The sequence below is a fragment of the Ranitomeya imitator genome, chromosome 5 (genome assembly GCF_032444005.1).
Source record: "Ranitomeya imitator isolate aRanImi1 chromosome 5, aRanImi1.pri, whole genome shotgun sequence".
Classification (NCBI taxonomy): Eukaryota; Metazoa; Chordata; class Amphibia; order Anura; family Dendrobatidae; genus Ranitomeya; species Ranitomeya imitator.
In genome coordinates, this window is record NC_091286.1 from 83,210,484 (window position 1) to 83,225,598 (window position 15,115).

General features: G+C 40.0%; 1 protein-coding gene across 2 annotated transcripts in view; it reads right to left on the bottom strand.

Annotated features, from left to right (window-relative positions):
- The window catches only part of LOC138681406 (protocadherin Fat 4-like), a 286,716-nt gene that overhangs the window by 33,126 nt on the left and 238,475 nt on the right, over positions 1-15,115 (bottom strand). The window contains exons 53-54 of one of the 2 annotated variants that reach the window (XM_069768889.1): positions 11,088-11,165; positions 3,762-3,839 (exon numbers count right to left, since the gene is read on the bottom strand). In XM_069768889.1, coding sequence (XP_069624990.1) covers positions 3,762-3,839; positions 11,088-11,165 — 156 coding nt within the window. The remainder of the gene's footprint in view (positions 1-3,761; positions 3,840-11,087; positions 11,166-15,115) is intronic. The other variant, XM_069768890.1, reaches the window with a different exon arrangement.

Below are 15,115 nucleotides of genomic sequence, written 5' to 3' on the forward strand. Positions count from 1 at the left end.
ATATACACTGCACAGTACCACTTCTCCTGTCCTGTATACTGGGTGTAATTCTCAGTATCTGTATTATTCTGTATATATACACTGCACAGTACCACTTTTCCTGTCCTGTATACTGGGTGTAATCCTCAGTATTTGTATTATTCTGTATATATACACTGCACAGTACCACTTCTCCTGTCCTGTATACTGGGTGTAATCCTCAGTATCTGTATTATTCTGTATATATACTCTGCACAGTACCACTTCTCCTGTCCTGTATACTGGGTGTAATCCTCAGTATCTGTATTATTCTGTATATATACTCTGCACAGTACCACTTCTCCTGTCCTGTATACTGGGTGTAATCCTCAGTATCTGTATTATTCTGTATATATACACTGCACAGTACCACTTCTCCTGTCCTGTACACTGGGTGTTATTCTCAGTATCTGTATTATTCTGTATATATACACTGTACAGTATCACTTCTCCTGTCCTGTATACTGGGTGTAATCCTCAGTATCTGTATTATTCTGTATATATACACTGCACAGTACCACTTTTCCTGTCCTGTATACTGGGTGTAATCCTCAGTATTTGTATTATTCTGTATATATACACTGCACAGTACCACTTCTCCTGTCCTGTATACTGGGTGTAATCCTCAGTATCTGTATTATTCTGTATATATACTCTGCACAGTACCACTTCTCCTGTCCTGTATACTGGGTGTAATCCTCAGTATCTGTATTATTCTGTATATATACACTGCACAGTACCACTTCTCCTGTCCTGTACACTGGGTGTTATTCTCAGTATCTGTATTATTCTGTATATATACACTGTACAGTACCACTTCTCCTGTCCTGTATACTGCGTGTAATCCTCAGTATCTGTATTATTCTGTATATATACACTGCACAGTACCACTTCTCCTGTCCTGTATACTGCGTGTAATCCTCAGTATCTGTATTATTCTGTATATATACACTGTACAGTACCACTTCTCCTGTCCTGTATACTGGGTGTTATTCTCAGTATCTGTATTATTCTGTATATATACACTGCACAGTACCACTTCTCCTGTCCTGTATACTGGGTGTAATCCTCAGTATCTGTATTATTCTGTATATATACACTGCACAGTACCACTTCTCCTGTCCTGTATACTGCTTGTAATCCTCAGTATCTGTATTATTCTGTATATATACACTGCACAATACTACTTATTCTGTCCTGTATACTGGGTGTTATTCTCAGTATCTGTATTATTCTGTATATATACACTGCACAGTACCACTTCTCCTGTCCTGTATACTGGGTGTAATTCTCAGTATCTGTATTATTCTGTATATACACTGCACAGTACCACTTCTCATGTCCTGTATACTGGGTGTAATCCTCAGTATCTGTATTATTCTGTATGTATACACTGCACAGTACCACTTCTCCTGTCCTGTATACTGGGTGTTATTCTCAGTATCTGTATTATTCTGTATATATACACTGCACAGTACCACTTCTCCTGTCCTGTATACTGCGTGTAATCCTCAGTATCTGTATTATTCTGTATATATACACTGCACAATACTACTTATTCTGTCCTGTATACTGGGTGTTATTCTCAGTATCTGTATTATTCTGTATATATACACTGCACAATACTACTTATTCTGTCCTGTATACTGGGTGTTATTCTCAGTATCTGTATTATTCTGTATATACACTGCACAGTATCACTTCTCCTGTCCTGTATACTGGGTGTTATTCTCAGTATCTGTATTATTCTGTATATATACACTGCACAGTACCACTTCTTCTGCCCTGTATACTGGGTGTAATTATCAGTATCTGTATTATTCTGTATATATACACTGCACAGTACCACTTCTCCTGTCCTGTATACTGGGTGTAATTATCAGTATCTGTATTATTCTGTATATATACACTGCACAGTACCACTTCTTCTGCCCTGTATACTGGGTGTAATTATCAGTATCTGTATTATTCTGTATATATACACTGCACAGTATCACTTCTCCTGTCCTGTATACTGGGTGTTATTCTCAGTATCTGTATTATTCTGTATATATACACTGCACAGTATCACTTCTCCTGTCCTGTATACTGGGTGTTATTCTCAGTATCTGTATTATTCTGTATATATACACTGCACAGTACCACTTCTCCTGTCCTGTATACTGGGTGTAATTCTCAGTATCTGTATTATTCTGTATATACACATAACGTCAATGGGAGAGGGTGCTTTAATATCTGGGCTGCTGGGGTTTGTGTTCCATGTTGCTTTTCAATCCCAGTCCAGCCCTGGCGGTCACAGACCACTTCTGCCAGTGATTCTGTTCTTTCCACTGATGTCATGTCAACAAAATAGCAGTCTCCCTTCCGCTCTGCTTTGACAATGGGGCATGACTGCCAATATCATGCTGTTAGGCAGACTGCTGTCTAACTGCGGGAAGCTGGCTGTCAATCAGCATGCCATAGACAGTCATGCCCCGTCAGCAGAGCAGCCCAGAAGAGGAAGAGCCGTCTGTTGGCATGGAGCAGCAGAATCACTGTCAGAAATGGTCTGTGATGGCTCTAAGTCGGCAACTTGTAGAACAGGCTGGTAGTTAGTCCCGAAAATAGTCCCAGAAAACCCCTTTAAGTAACTTTTAGGGGCTGTGCCCACGTTGCGGGAAGTAAGCGGACAATGTGCGGATGGTACCCGGGGTGGAGGAGAGGAGACTCTCCTCCAGGCCCCGGGAACCATATTTGTGGTTAAAAAAAAAAAAATTAAAAATAAAAAATCATGTATACTCACCCTCTGAAGTCTCAGCGCTGCACGCGGCCGTCCGGTCAGAGTTGCTGTGCGACCAGGACCTTCGGTGACGTCGCGGTCACATGACCGTGACGTCACGAAGGGTCCTTCGCGCACAGCATCTTTGGAACCGGACCGCCTGGTGCAGCGTCGAGGAGATCCGGACATCAGAGGGTGAGTATACCGATTTTTATTATTTTTAACATTACTATTGATGCTGCATATTGCTGCATATGCAGCATCAATAGTATAGGCGGAAACCCGCAGCGGAAACCGCGGAACAAACCGCGATAAATCTGCAGGGAGAACCGCAGTTGTTTTGCCCTGCAGATTTATCAAATCCGCTGCAGGAGAACCCGCAGGGACAGGACGCAAAGTGTGAACATAGCCTTACTCTGCACAGGGGGCATTTATTGTGGTACAAGGTTAATTAAATTTGCTCCTTAATTTCTAATATGATTCTTTCTGAATCACGTCTCCTGTGACTTATATTTCTTTTTTTTATTGGTTTATTTATATTAAAACAAAATAAGTTATCGGCTTATATAAGGCTAAGTTCACACTGGGCGATTTTGCTTCATTTTTTTCCTGCAGCAAAACCCGAGTGCTTAGCCAGAAAGAAGCTGTGGCAAAAATGCAGATTTTGCTGCTTTTTTTGTGGCATTTTGGTGATTTCTTTTCATATGTTTTTTCCATTCAATGTGTGAAAAACGCTGAAAAAGCGCTAAAAGTAGTCACATGCCTTATGTCCAAAAAAACAAGCAAAGCACAAAATACTGATGACAAAAAACAAGCTGTGTGTATGAGATTTATGAAATCTCAGTCTTTGCTGCTACTGTAAAAAGCAGCTGAAATTTAGCATTAATAAGCTCATTAAAAAAATGCAAAAACACCTAGTGTGAACTTGGCCTAACAGTCCACATACAAGCACAGGTCATATAATCAGGCTCCACCATCATCATACTTGTCTACTTGTTCTATAGTGGGCTCCTCTGTATCTTCAATAATCTGGACTTGTGCAATTTCCTTTTCTGAGGTATTGCTGCAGAATACAGAAATGAAGAATTACTGGAGATTTTGCACAGACAAGCCACATTGCAAAGTCATAAACAGATCATTGTCTGAGCTGTCCATTTTTAATATCCATTGATGTGCAAAATGGGCGTTTTGCATAACGGACGCGACTGAAACTATTGACTATTAATCATCCATTACGCTCCATTATGTGTCAAGTTTTTTTTTAGATATTAATGCTTTTTTGTTATAGATATTTAAAAAAAAAAAATATTCAAAATGATATGTAAGTGTAATATTGGATTCCTACTTCCGATTATTCACGTGGACACGCATATAAGCATCATCGGAGCTTCAGAAAAAAATGTCAATATAGGATAATTCCCTTTAACATAATTTTAACAATAAGAAATTTTCTGACATCTTCAATTTAATAAGAGCTTTTCTATACAGATGTATAACAAACAATTCATGAATATCATAACAAAAAGTCAATGCACCCCCCCCTCCAGCTATAATGACCATCTTGTTACCTTTACTAGGAGAACAGATTTGCACTTATTTTTGCAATGTATATCTGTAGTGAAAAGGCTTAGATGTCTTGAATTATGAATTAACACATGTGGAATTATATACTTAACAAAAAAGTGTGAAACGACTGAAATTATGTCTTATATTCTAGGTTCTTCAAAGTAGCCACCTTTTGCTTTGATGACTGCTTTGTACACTCTTGGCATTCTCTTGATGAGCTTCAAGAGGTAGTCATCGGGAATGGTCTTCCAACAATCTTGAAGGAGTTCCCAGAGATGCTTAGCACTTGTTGGCCCTTTTGCCTTCACTCTGCAGTCCAGCTCACCCCAAACCATCTCGATTGGGTTCAGGTCTGGTGACTGTGGAGGCCAGGTCATCTGGCGTAGCACCCCATCACTCTCCTTCTTGGTGGTTAAATAGCCCTTACACAGCCTGGAGGTGTGTTTGGGGTCATTGCCCTGTTGAAAAATAAATGATGGTCCAACTAAACGCAAACCGGATGGAATAGCATGTCGCTGCAAGATGCTGTGGTAGCCATGCTGGTTCAGTATGCCTTCAATTTTGAATAAATCCCCAACAGTGTCACCAGCAAAGCACCCCCACACCATCACACCTCCTCCTCCATGCTTCACGGTGGGAACCAGGCATGTAGAGTCCATCCGTTCACCTTTTCTGCGTCGCACAAAGACACGGTGGTTGGAACCAAAGATCTCAAATTTGGACTCATCAGACCAAAGCACAGATTTCCACTGGTCTAATGTCCATTCCTTGTGTTCTTTAGCCCAAACAAGCATCTTCTGCTTGTTGCCTGTCCTTAGCAGTGGTTTCCTAGCAGCTATTTTACCATGAAGGCTGTTATGATAAGATAATTCAGTACCACAATGGACATAGAGGTCAGAGCACATACAGTGACCTGACAATAACCCAAAAACATAGAACGAGCTCTGAGACGTGGGAACTCTGCTGACCGCAATCCCTAATCCTCTCCAACCACACTAGAGGCAGCCGTGGATTGCGCCTAACGCTCCCTATGCAACTCGGCACAGCCTGAGAAACTAGCTAGCCTGAAGATAGAAAATAAGCCTACCTTGCCTCAGAGAAATACCCCAAAGGAAAAGGCAGCCCCCACATATAATAACTGTGAGTTAAGATGAAAAGACAAACGTAGAGATGAAATAGATTTAGCAAAGTGAGGCCCGACTTTCTGAACAGAGCGAGGATAGGAAAGGTAACTTTGCGGTCAACACAAAACCCTACAAAAACCACGCAAAGGGGGCAAAAAGACCCTCCGTACCGAACTAACGGCATGGAGGTACACCCTCTGCGTCCCAGAGCTTCCAGCAAGCAGGAAAAAACAAATAGACAAGCTGGACAGAAAAAACAGCAAACAAAATAGCAAAGCAGAACTTAGCTATGCAGAGCAGCAGGCCACAGGAACGATCCAGGAGGAAACAGGTCCAATACTAGAACATTGACTGGAGGCCAGGATCAAAGCACTAGGTGGAGTTAAATAGAACAGCACCTAACGACTTCACCACATCACCTGAGGAAGGAAACTCAGAAGCCGCAGTACCACTTTCCTCCACCAACGGAAACTCACAGAGAGAATCAGCCGAAGTACCACTTGTGACCACAGGAGGGAGCTCTGCCACAGAATTCACAACAGAAGGCCTGCTGCACAAAGTCTCCTCTTAACAGTTGTTGTAGAGATGTGTCTGCTGCTAGAACTCTGTGTGGCATTGACCTGGTCTCTAATCTGAGCTGCTGTTAACCTGCAATTTCTGAGGCTGGTGACTCGGATAAACGTATCCTCAGAAGCAGAGGTGACTCTTGGTCTTCCTTTCCTGGGGCGGTCCTCATGTGAGCCAGTTTCTTTGAAGCGCTTGATGGTTTTTGCAACTGCACTTGGGGACACTTTCAAAGTTTTCCCAATTTTTCGGACTGGCTGATCTTCATTTCTTAAAGTAATGATGGCCACTCGTTTTTCTTTACTTAGAATTTGTATTATTGCAAGAAAAAATCAGCTAACAGTCTATTCAATAGGACCATCAGCTGTGTATCCACCAGACTTCTGCACAACACAGCTGATGGTCCCAACCCCATTTATAAGGCAAGAAATCCCACTTTTTAAACCTGTCAGGCCACACCTGTGAAGTGAAAAACATTTCTGGTGACTACCTCTTGAAGCTCATCAAGAGAATGCCAAGAGTGTGCAAAGCAGTCATCAAAGCAAAAGGTGGCTACTTTGAAGAACCTAGAATGTAATACATAATTTCAGTTGCTTCACACTTTTTTGTAAAGTATATAATTCCACATGTGTTAATTCATAGTTTTGATGCCTTCAGTGGGTGTGTGTGTATATATATATATATATATATATATATACATATATATATATATATATATATATATTTCATTGACACACATATATACAGTATATATGTATATACATTTCATAGAGAGTTAGGTTGCAGAATAGGCGATAATTCAATTGTTGGGTTCTGTAAAATCATTGCAGAAGCCGACAGGATATGAGACATGGTTTACATACAGTAAACCATTGCAGAACAGTTAGGCTGTGTGCACACGTTGCAGATTTTCACGTTTTTTTTGCTATAAAAACGCAAAAAAATGCATACATTATGCATCCCATCATTTAGAATTTATTCCGCAATTTTTGTTCACATGATGCGTTTTTTTTGCGGAAAAAAACGCATCACGGTAAAAAACGCAGCATGTTCATTAATTTTGTGGATTTTTTGCAGATTTCCCACTATATTACGGGATTTCCGTTACAGACAGACAGACAGAAAGACAGACAAACAAACGGAAGTACCCCTTAGACGATTATATAGATAGATTGATTACAAATATATATATATACAGTTAGGGCCAGAAATATTTGGACAGTGACACAATTTTCGCGAGTTGGGCTCTGCATGCCACCACATTGGATTTGAAATGAAACCTCTACAACAGAATTCAAGTGCAGATTGTAACGTTTAATTTGAAGGGTTGAACAAAAATATCTGATAGAAAATGTAGGAATTGTACACATTTCTTTACAAACACTCCACATTTTAGGAGGTCAAAAGTAATTGGACAAATAAACATAACCCAAACAAAATATTTTTATTTTCAATATTTTGTTGCAAATCCTTTGGAGGCAATCACTGCCTTAAGTCTGGAACCCATGGACATCACCAAACGCTGGGTTTCCTCCTTCTTAATGCTTTGCCAGGCCTTTACAGCTGCAGCCTTCAGGTCTTGCTTGTTTGTGGGTCTTTCCGTCTTAAGTCTGGATTTGAGCAAGTGAAATGCATGCTCAATTGGGTTTAGATCTGGAGATTGACTTGGCCATTGCAGAATGTTCCACTTTTTGGCACTCATGAACTCCTGGGTAGCTTTGGCTGTATGCTTGGGGTCATTGTCCATCTGTACTATGAAGCGCCGTCCAATCAACTTTGCAGCATTTGGCTGAATCTGGGCTGAAAGTATATCCCGGTACACTTCAGAATTCATCTGGCTACTCTTGTCTGCTCTTATGTCATCAATAAACACAAGTGACCCAGTGCCATTGAAAGCCATGCATGCCCATGCCATCACGTTGCCTCCACCATGTTTTACAGAGGATGTGGTGTGCCTTGGATCATGTGCCGTTCCCTTTCTTCTCCAAACTTTTTTCTTCCCATCATTCTGGTACAGGTTGATCTTTGTCTCATCTGTCCATAGAATACTTTTCCAGAACTGAGCTGGCTTCTTGAGGTGTTTTTCTGCAAATTTAACTCTGGCCTGTCTATTTTTGTTATTGATGAATGGTTTGCATCTAGATGTGAACCCTTTGTATTTACTGTCATGGAGTCTTCTCTTTACTGTTGACTTAGAGACAGATACACCTACTTCACTGAGAGTGTTCTGCACTTCAGTTGATGTTGTGAACGGGTTCTTCTTCACCAAATTAAGTATGCGGCGATCATCCACCACTGTTGTCATCCGTGGACGCCCAGGCCTTTTTGAGTTCCCAAGCTCACCAGTCAATTCCTTTTTTCTCAGAATGTACCCAACTGTTGATTTTGCTACTCCAAGCATGTCTGCTATCTCTCTGATGGATTTTTTCTTTTTTTTCAGCCTCAGGATGTTCTGCTTCACCTCAATTGAGAGTTCCTTTGACCGCATGTTGTCTGCTCACAGCAACAGCTTCCAAATGCAAAACCACACACCTGGAATCCACCCCTGACCTTTTCACTACTTCATTGATTACAGGTTAACGAGGGAGATGCCTTCAGAGTTAATTGCAGCCCTTAGAGTCCATTGTCCAATTACTTTTGGTCCCTTGAAAAAGAGGACGCTATGCATTACAGAGCTATGATTCCTAAACCCTATCTCCGATTTGGATGTGGAAACTATCATATTGCAGCTGGGAGTGTGCACTTTCAGCCCATATTATATATATAATTGTATTTCTGAACATGTTTTTGTAAACAGCTAAAATAACAAAACTTGTGTCACTGTCCAAATATTTCTGGCCCTAACTGTATATATATATATATATCTCAATGTGTTTTCACAAATATTTGAGCCCATAGATCCATTATGTCCATTTTGCAAGCCGATGAGAAAATCTCATCATACGAATGTCACACGGATGCTTACATGCGAGAAAATCGCATCCTCGCACTGCACACGGATGACATACCGCTGTTCAGAGAACATTTCTGTGATTTTCGTCTGTGTAAAACAGACCGATTTTTTTTTATTTTTTTTTAAATTTGATTTATAAATTGTGCGTTATTCCAGCCTTAAGGAGACCCCCAAGCACACTAGACAGTTGGGCGTTTCCACTGATCTAAAAATTGTGTGTGTATATTAGAGACTCTGGAGCACGGCAGGACCATGAGTAGTACTCTGTAGTGATTGGCTTGTATCAATTACTGTGATCTTTATAAGAGATGAGCGAACCTTTCAAGGTTTGGTTCAGTCCAGATCAGCAAACATCGCCGAACATATCCGAACCCCATTGATTTCAATGGGAGGCAAATCCAAAGGCATAGACAACACCTTCAGCGGGGCCAAAAGCTACCAAAACAACTAAAATTAGGGGCAGACACCAGCAAAAGTGGCATCAATTCACCCATCAATTGCACTATAAATAATTTAAAAAAAGTTTTGATGTGGATTCCCCTGAGAACCAATCAGGCAAAAAAGGGGGAAAATGCATAAAAGAAATGCAGCAAACACACAATAATCCGAGAAGATTATTATTGCCTTGTGTGGTGAAGACACATGCAGAAAAAAAAACAGTAGTAAAAAAAACGCAGCATTTCCGCTATGTGTGAACATGGCCTCAGCGTTATATTTTTAAAAACATTTTTAATGGAGTTCACAAAGAAAAAACATTAATCACACCATTTACTGATTCCAGGAAATACGGTAATCTGATCTCTGTGTGGTGCATGTCATTATGATTACAGGGACACCAAATATGTCCGTGTTATTTTCTGATTTATTATGTTTATTATTATTTTTTTAAAGTGTTAAAAATAACATTATTTTTTTCAAGTGTATTTAATCTTTGTTAGTAATTTTATAGGATGAAAAAATCCTTTTTATTCTCCCTCTAGAATACAAATACATAGAAATACACTGCTGTGTACATTTTATCAGTGCAGTGTGCCGGTGGAGTCAAAGCCTGCAATACACATCAAGTACACACAATTCTTCCTGTCACATCACCAGAACCTGTTGCTCAGCAGCTTTAGCTCCTGACTGTAATGTTGAAGGTTGTGGGTTTGATTACAGGGGAGACCCCCCTCCCCCCCCCAAAGAAAAAAGTGACATTTTTGTAATTGCTTTTTATTATTTTTAGTAGTTTTATATGAACAAAAATATTTACTTTTTCTTCACCTCAGTATACAGGGAACACAGAGATACATTGTTTTTTTTACAATGTGTCTCTATGGACATGTATAATCTGCTTCTGGGTTCATTGCTTGCAATACAGGTCAAGACTACCAAATTCTCCTATGTCTATCATTGTGGGTTGTGGCTAATAGAGCTGCTGCTTAACAGAACAATGTACCACAACTCCAGAGTCTGCTAAATCTTCCTGAAAGTCTTTTGCAGTCAAGCAGGAGTTCTGATTTGCCTCTCTATCAATCCTACGAGCAGCTTTCACTGAAATTTTGCTTGATCTTCCAGACCTTATCTTGACCTCCACTGTTTCTGTTTCTGCCATTTCTTAATTACATTTTGAACTGAGGAAAGGGCTACGTGAAAACACTTTTATATCTTTTCATAGTCGTTTCCTGCTTTGTGGGCCTGCATCATTTTCAGAGTGCTAGGTAGCTGCTTAGAAGAGCCCACCTGCTGGTAGCTGCTGGGTTTTGGCACAAGGTTAGAGGAGGCTGGGTTTTTATAAAGCTGGGAAATTTGCATCTCCTAACGTTAGTGAACAAGCCATTACCCTAACAGGCTAATTAAGGCCTGAAACCTTGGTCAACGTTATCTGAACACACAAATCGCCAAGGGTGCCTAAACATTTGCATCAGCCCATTTTTCTTTTTGTAGTTTTTACAATGCAAACATTACAATATATTTTTCCCCCCTAAAATACAAAGGAAATGTGTCATCTTTAACTTTTGGCCTTTTAGAGATCATTACTTAAGTGTTTACAATAAAAGTAATTCTGACCAGGAGTGCCCAAACTTTTACATGCCGCTATAATCATGGTCCACCATCATAATACCTTTCTTCTTGTCCTATAGTGGGCTCCTCGATATCTTCCCTCATCTGCACTTGTACAATTTCTTTTTTTGCAGTATCGCTGCAGAATAGAAAAATTAAGAGTTACTGAAGCTTTTGCGCAGACCTGACCACATTGCAAAGTAAAAAACTGGTCATTGTCTGATGAAAGGAGCTGTTCATTTATAATATCCATTCATGTGCAAAATGTATCTTTTACATCTTTGTAGCCCATCCCAACTTTGTACAGGTCAACAATTTTGTCACTGGTGTCCTTCGACAGCTGTTTGGTCTTTGGCCATGATGGAGAGGTTGGAGTGTGATTGAGTGTGTGGACAGGTGTCTTTTATACAGGAAATGAGTTCAAACAGGTGCAAATAATACAGGTAAAGAGGGCAGAGTAGGAGGTTTCTTAAAGGAAAACTAACAGGTCTGTGAGAGCCAGAATTCTTGCTGGTTGGTAGGTGATCAAATAATAATTTCATGCAAAAAATGCAAATGAATTATGTTAAAAAATCATACAATGTGATTTTCTGGATTTTATTTTTAAGGCCGGCGTCACACTACAGTGGATTAGGGGCAAGTGCTACATGAGAAAACATCGCATAGCAATCGGCCCAGTTTTGAAGGGAACCTGTCACCTGAATTTGGCGGGACTGGTTTTCGGTCATATGGGCGGAGTTTTCGGGTATTTGATTCACCCTTTCCTTACCCGCTGGCTGCATGCTGGCCGCAATATTGGATAGAAGTTCATTCTCTGTCCTCCGTAGTACATGCCTGCGCAAGACAATCTCAGTATCTGTATTATTCTGTATATATACACTGCATAGTACCACATCTAATGTCCGGTATACTGGGTGTATTTCTCACTATCTGTATTATTGTGTGTATACAGTATATACACAGTACAGTACCACTTCTCCTGTCCTGTATACTGGGTGTAATCCTCAGTATCTGTATTATTCTGTATATACACTGTACAGTACCACTTCTCCTGTCCTGTATACTGGGTGTAATCCTCAGTATCTGTATTATTCTGTATATATACACTGCACAGTACCACTTCTCCTGTCCTGTATACTGGGTGTTATTCTCAGTATCTGTATTATTCTGTATATATACACTGCATAGTACCACATCTAATGTCCGGTATACTGGGTGTATTTCTCACTATCTGTATTATTGTGTGTATACAGTATATACACAGTACAGTACCACTTCTCCTGTCCTGTATACTGGGTGTAATCCTCAGTATCTGTATTATTCTGTATATACACTGTACAGTACCACTTCTCCTGTCCTGTATACTGGGTGTTATTCTCAGTATCTGTATTATTCTGTATACAGTTAGGTCCATATATATTTGGACAGAGACAACATTTTTCTAATTTTGGTTATAGACATTACCACAATTAATTTTAAACAAAACAATTAAGATGCAGTTGAAGTTCAGACCTTCAGCTTTCATTTGAGGGTTTCCACATTAAAATTGGATGAAGGGTTTAGGAGTTTCAGCTCCTTAACATGTGCCACCCTGTTTTTAAAGGGACCCAAAGTAATTGGACAGATTCAATAATTTTAAATAAAATGTTCATTTTTAGTACTTGATTGAAAACCCTTTGTTGGCAATGACTGCCTGAAGTTTTGAACTCATTGACATCACCAGACGCTGTGTTTCCTCCTTTTTGATGCTCTGCCAGGCCTTCACTGCGGTGGTTTTCAATTGCTGTTTGTTTGTGGGCCTTTCTGTCTGAAATTTAGTCTTTAACAAGTGAAATGTATGCTCAATTGGGTTGAGATCAGATGACTGACTTGGCCATTCAAGAATATTCCACTTCTTTGCTTTAATAAACTCCTGGGTTGCTTTGGCTTTATGTTTTGGGTCATTGTCCATCTGTAGTATGAAACGATGACCAATCAGTTTTGCTGCATTTGGCTGGATCTGAGCACACAGTATGGCGGCTCTGAATACCTCAGAATTCATTTGGCTGCTTCTGTCCTGTGTCACATCATCAATAAACACTAGTGACCCAGTGCCACTGGCAGCCATGCATGCCCAAGCCATCACACTGCCTCCGCCGTGTTTTACAGATGATGTGGTATGTTTTGGATCATGAGCTGTACCATGCCTTCGCCATACTTTTCTCTTTCCATCATTCTGGTAGAGGTTGATCTTGGCTTCATCTGTCCAAGGAATGTTCTTCCAGAACTGTGCTGGCTTTTTTAGATGTTTTTTAGCAAAGTCCAGTCTAGCCTTTTTATTCTTGAATCTTGTGAGTGGCCTGCACAGTGCAGTGAACCCTCTGTATTTACTTTCATGCAGTCTTCTCTTTATGGTAGATTTGGATATTGATACTCCTACCTCCTGGAGAGTGTTGTTCACTTGGTTGGCTGTTGTGAAAGGGTTTCTCTTCACCATGGAGATTATTCTGCGATCATCCACCACTGTTGTCTTCCGTGGGCGCCCAGGTCTTTTTGCATTGATGAGTTCACCAGTGCTTTCTTTCTTTCTCAGGATATACCAAACTGTAGATTTTGCCACTCCTAATATTGTAGCAATTTCTCGGATGGGTTTTCTCGGTTTTCGCAGCTTAATGATGGCTTGTTTCACCTGCATGGAGAGGTTCTTTGACCGCAATGTTTACTTCAGAGCAAAACCTTCCAAATGCAAGCACCACAACTCAAATCAACTCCAGGCCTTTTATCTGCTTAATTGAGAATGACATAATGAAGGGATGGCCCACACCTGTCCATGAAATAGCCTTGGAGTCAATTGTCCAATTACTTTTGGTCCCTTTAAAAACAGGGTGGCACATGTTAAGGAGCTGAAACTCCTAAACCCTTCATCCAATTTTAATGTTAATACCCTCAAATGAAAGCTGAAAGTCTGAACTTCAACTGCATCTGAATTGTTTTGTTTAAAATTCATCGTGGTAATGTCTATAACCAAAATTAGAAAAATGTTGTCTCTGTCCAAATATATATGGACCTAACTGTATACACTGCACAGTACCACTTCTCCTGTCCTGTATACTGGGAGTTGTTCTCAGTATTTGTATTATTCTGTATATATACACTGCACAGTACCACTTCTCCTGTCCTGTATACTGAGTGTAATCCTCAGTATTTGTATTATTCTGTATATATACACTGCACAGTACCACTTCTCCTGTCCTGTATACTGGGTGTAATTCTCAGTATCTGTATTATTCTGTATATATACACTGCACAGTACCACTTCTCCTGTCCTGTATACTGGGTGTAATTCTCAGTATCTGTATTATTCTGTATATATACACTGCACAGTACCACTTCTCCTGTCCTGTATACTGGGTGTAATCCTCAGTATTTTTATTATCCTGTATATACACACTGCACAGTACCACTTCTCCTGTCCTGTATACTGGGTGTAATCCTCAGTATCTGTATTATTCTGTATATATACACTGCACAGTACTACTCATTCTGTCCTGTATACTGGGTGTAATCCTCAGTATCTGTATTATTCTGTATATACACTGCACAGTACCACTTCTCCTGTCCTATATACTGGGTGTAATTCTCAGTATCTGCATTATTCTGTATATATACACTGCACAGTACCACTTCTCCTGTCCTGTATACTGGGTGTAATCCTCAGTATCTGTATTATTCTGTATATATACACTGCACAGTACCACTTCTCCTGTCCTGTATACTGGGTGTTATTCTCAGTATCTGTATTATTCTGTATAAATACACTGCACAGTATCACTTCTCCTGTCCTGTATACTGGGTGTAATCCTCAGTATTTTTATTATCCTGTATATACACACTGCACAGTACCACTTCTCCTGTCCTGTATACTGCGTGTAATCCTCAGTATCTGTATTATTCTGTATATATACACTGCACAGTACCACTTATCCTGTCCTGTATACTGGGGGTAATTCTCAGTATCTGTATTATTCTGTATATATACACTGCACAGTACCACTTCTCCTGTCCTGTATACTGCGTGTAATCCTCAGTATCTGTATTATTCTGTATATA